At 48.1% G+C, this 2,931-nt stretch overlaps 1 gene segment (V, D, J or C); it reads left to right on the forward strand.

The window, feature by feature from the left end:
- Positions 1-1,138: 1,138 nt before the first annotated feature.
- LOC131477961 (T cell receptor beta variable 30-like) lies at positions 1,139-1,984 on the forward strand. The segment is given in 2 exon segments: positions 1,139-1,268; positions 1,602-1,984. Coding segments are annotated over 2 exon segments (402 nt in total).
- Positions 1,985-2,931: the final 947 nt, after the last annotated feature.

Here is a 2,931-nt window from a genome sequence, read left to right on the forward strand (position 1 = left end):
CCTGTTCAGCCACTTCTATTGCTTCCTTTCTTAGGTCCTCCCCTTAAGCCACTTTACTGCATCCAACCCAAATAGAAAATTGTTTTGAAAATAAAGTCTTCAGAAAGCAGGCCATGACAGAGAAAGGGAAGAGGAGGTTGTAAGGGATGTGCTGGTGTCCTCCAGGCATCTTGGAGTCCCATGTCTCTTTTTAGCTGAGTGAGGCTGTACCAGCTGCCTTCCAGGTTTTCAGCCTGCGCAGTTATTAATCACTGGCTTGGTGGAGCTTCATGTGTTATTGTCATTGCTTTAGCCAGTACCCTGTCCCTCAGCCCAGTATAAATATTCTACTTTTGGTTGTAGGCTCAGGTTTGTCTTGGAGTCACTTCAAAAAAGCCAGCACAAGTAAGAGTACCTGTAGCACATGAGAGAAAAATACACCTTTCAGGCATCTGTAAGAATTATAATCCTAATTTTGCAGACAAGAAAATTGAGACTCCTTGGTCAGAAAGTAATAGAACCCAGATTTCGGTGGTCCCAAGCCCTATGAGCTTGCCTCTGCCTGTTGTTAACATTCAGAGGAAGAGATAGATTTAGTCCAGTTGTTAGAGGTACATGGACACACACGGCAACCTTGGTCAGTGCAGTGATTAGCTCTGCCTGTCCAGGTCTCAAATCCTGTCTGCCAAGGATGAATATGATTGAATGATCCCTTGGTTGATTATCTTGGCAGGTTCCTTCCCTGGAAAGGAAGCTCTTCTGGCTTGATTTGAATAAAGATCTAAATCTCTAGCGCCCCCGTCTGGTGTTACCTTCTTCCCAGGGACCTAGGTGGCACCTGTGTGGGAGACCATTTTCCTACATCAGATAAACTACAATCTCTTCCCATCATCCTGCCGGTGTCAGTTTCTCTGATGTCACAGAGGAATTTGATGTCCAGTGGGAGAGCTAGAGTTACCTCTTGTTGACAGGTAAATATTGAGTCAGCAAATGGATTTGCATTCCAGGACATCAGCAAGATTGCAAACATGATAACAAGTACAAGGTACAGTTGGTTCCCAGGGAGGGTAGGGATGACACACTACACAATGAGAAAAAAAAAAAGAGAGAAGCCTCATTTCCTCCCAGCTCAAGGGGTGTGGTTCCTCTGTTCAGGCCACAGATCTCTAGCAGCGTGGGACGTAGCCACATCACTGGCCCAGAGGACAAGGCATCGACCAGACTAGCTAAACACGAGCTGGCTGGAAGCATGCCCTGCTCTCTCCTTGTCCTTCTTGGTGCCTTTCTGGGTGGGTGCCCTCCTCTCTGCAAGCTTAACTTCAAACCCTGTGAATCTGTCATCTCCCTGTGGGTTTGATTCTCTTGAGTACATTCCACCAAGGGCTTGCATTGGAGAAGGGGCTTTAGCCTGAGCAGTTGGTGTGCTGGGCTGTCTGTAACTCCTGGGAAAGAGGCTACACTCCTGGATTTCCCTGTCCCCCCTCCACTGCATTCCACTCTGCACCCTTGGCTTACTCCCGTCATGGGTTCCAGCTGCCTGACTGGAGGAAGGGCTTGTCCAGATGGAAGGCAAGCCAGGCTGGGGTGCTTCCTATCTAATCAGCACTTTTCGCTTTCCGCAGGAATCAGAGCTCAGACCATTCACCAATCACCAGCTTCCAGGGTGCAGCTCGTGGGCAGCCCACTCTCCCTGGAGTGTACCGTGAAGGGGAACTCAAACCCCAACCTGTACTGGTACCGGCAGGCTGCGGGAGAAGCTCTTCAGGCTCTTTTCTTCTCCATTAGTGCGGGCCAGGTAGACCCTCAGGTGTTCCAGAACCTGAAAGCCTCCAGGCCCAAGGATGACCAATTCATCCTGAGCTCAGAGAAGCTCCTCCTCAATGACTCTGGCTTCTACCTTTGTGCCTGGAGTCTCACACTGTGCTGGGTGGGGCAGACATCTGTACAAAAACTCCACCCCTCAGGAGTCCTCCTTCTGTCTTGAGTCAGGCACTGGGTGGGAGGGTGTTTGTGATTGAATTTCTGACTGCTAGACAATGTGAGAGCAGCCAAATCATGTCAGCATTCTCCAAAAGCATTTTACCATGTTTTGAGGAAAACCACAAAGGATGTATAAGTTCAGAACCTGTGAGTTCTCTAAATGTTGTGAAACATCCCAGGTGTGGCTGACATGGGTCCTAGGCTCTTCGACTTCAGCCCTCCAAGTGGGCTCTGTGTTGCTCCAGGTTCTGGTTAGTCTTCATTGGAGAGGGGCCCGTGTATTCATGGCTGAGAGAAGCAAGATCCACCTGCAGCAGGATGTGCTCTGATGTGCACTGGTGGACAGACCACGGCGATGTGTAATGGGTTAATCTGAACACCGAGGATCCTCTGCCAGTGACCCTTCCACTGAATCTGGACAGTTTGTGTAGATTTGGACATGAGACTTTGAGTCAGGGAAGAAGAAAAGTTTTTAGTAGACTGTTTGCGTGGCGATTGGAGGAATGGATTTCTGAGGATATGCATTTAGGAATTTTTGGAAATTCCTGTTTGGGGTGGCAGTTTACTACCACTTGCTTTTCTACTGTCTCTCATCCCTTGTGGCAAAAAAGAGAGCAAAGAGACAGATGGGATTCAGAGATATGGCACACTAAGGATTAAGAAGAGAGCTGCCTATGTGATGGTGACATCCCAATGAGAAATGATTTGGAAGGAAATGGGGGAGGCAATGGCGGACTGATGTGGATGGTGAAAGAGATGCCATGGTTACTTTGACAACCAAACTCTTCCCTTCCTAGTCTTCCTCTTCTGATTAAAGATTTCCTTTCTAATAATGTCCACAAGGGGGCAGAAGATGTCTTAAAATATTCTCTTGCTGTTTTGTAGGCAACTGGGACATACATGTGTGGCTTTCAGTGTCATGTAATCCACAGAGGAAGATCTGAGACAGAGACACAGCGTGACCAAGTGTGT

Source organism: Ochotona princeps, chromosome 25 (assembly GCF_030435755.1).
Source record: "Ochotona princeps isolate mOchPri1 chromosome 25, mOchPri1.hap1, whole genome shotgun sequence".
Lineage (NCBI taxonomy): Eukaryota > Metazoa > Chordata > Mammalia > Lagomorpha > Ochotonidae > Ochotona > Ochotona princeps.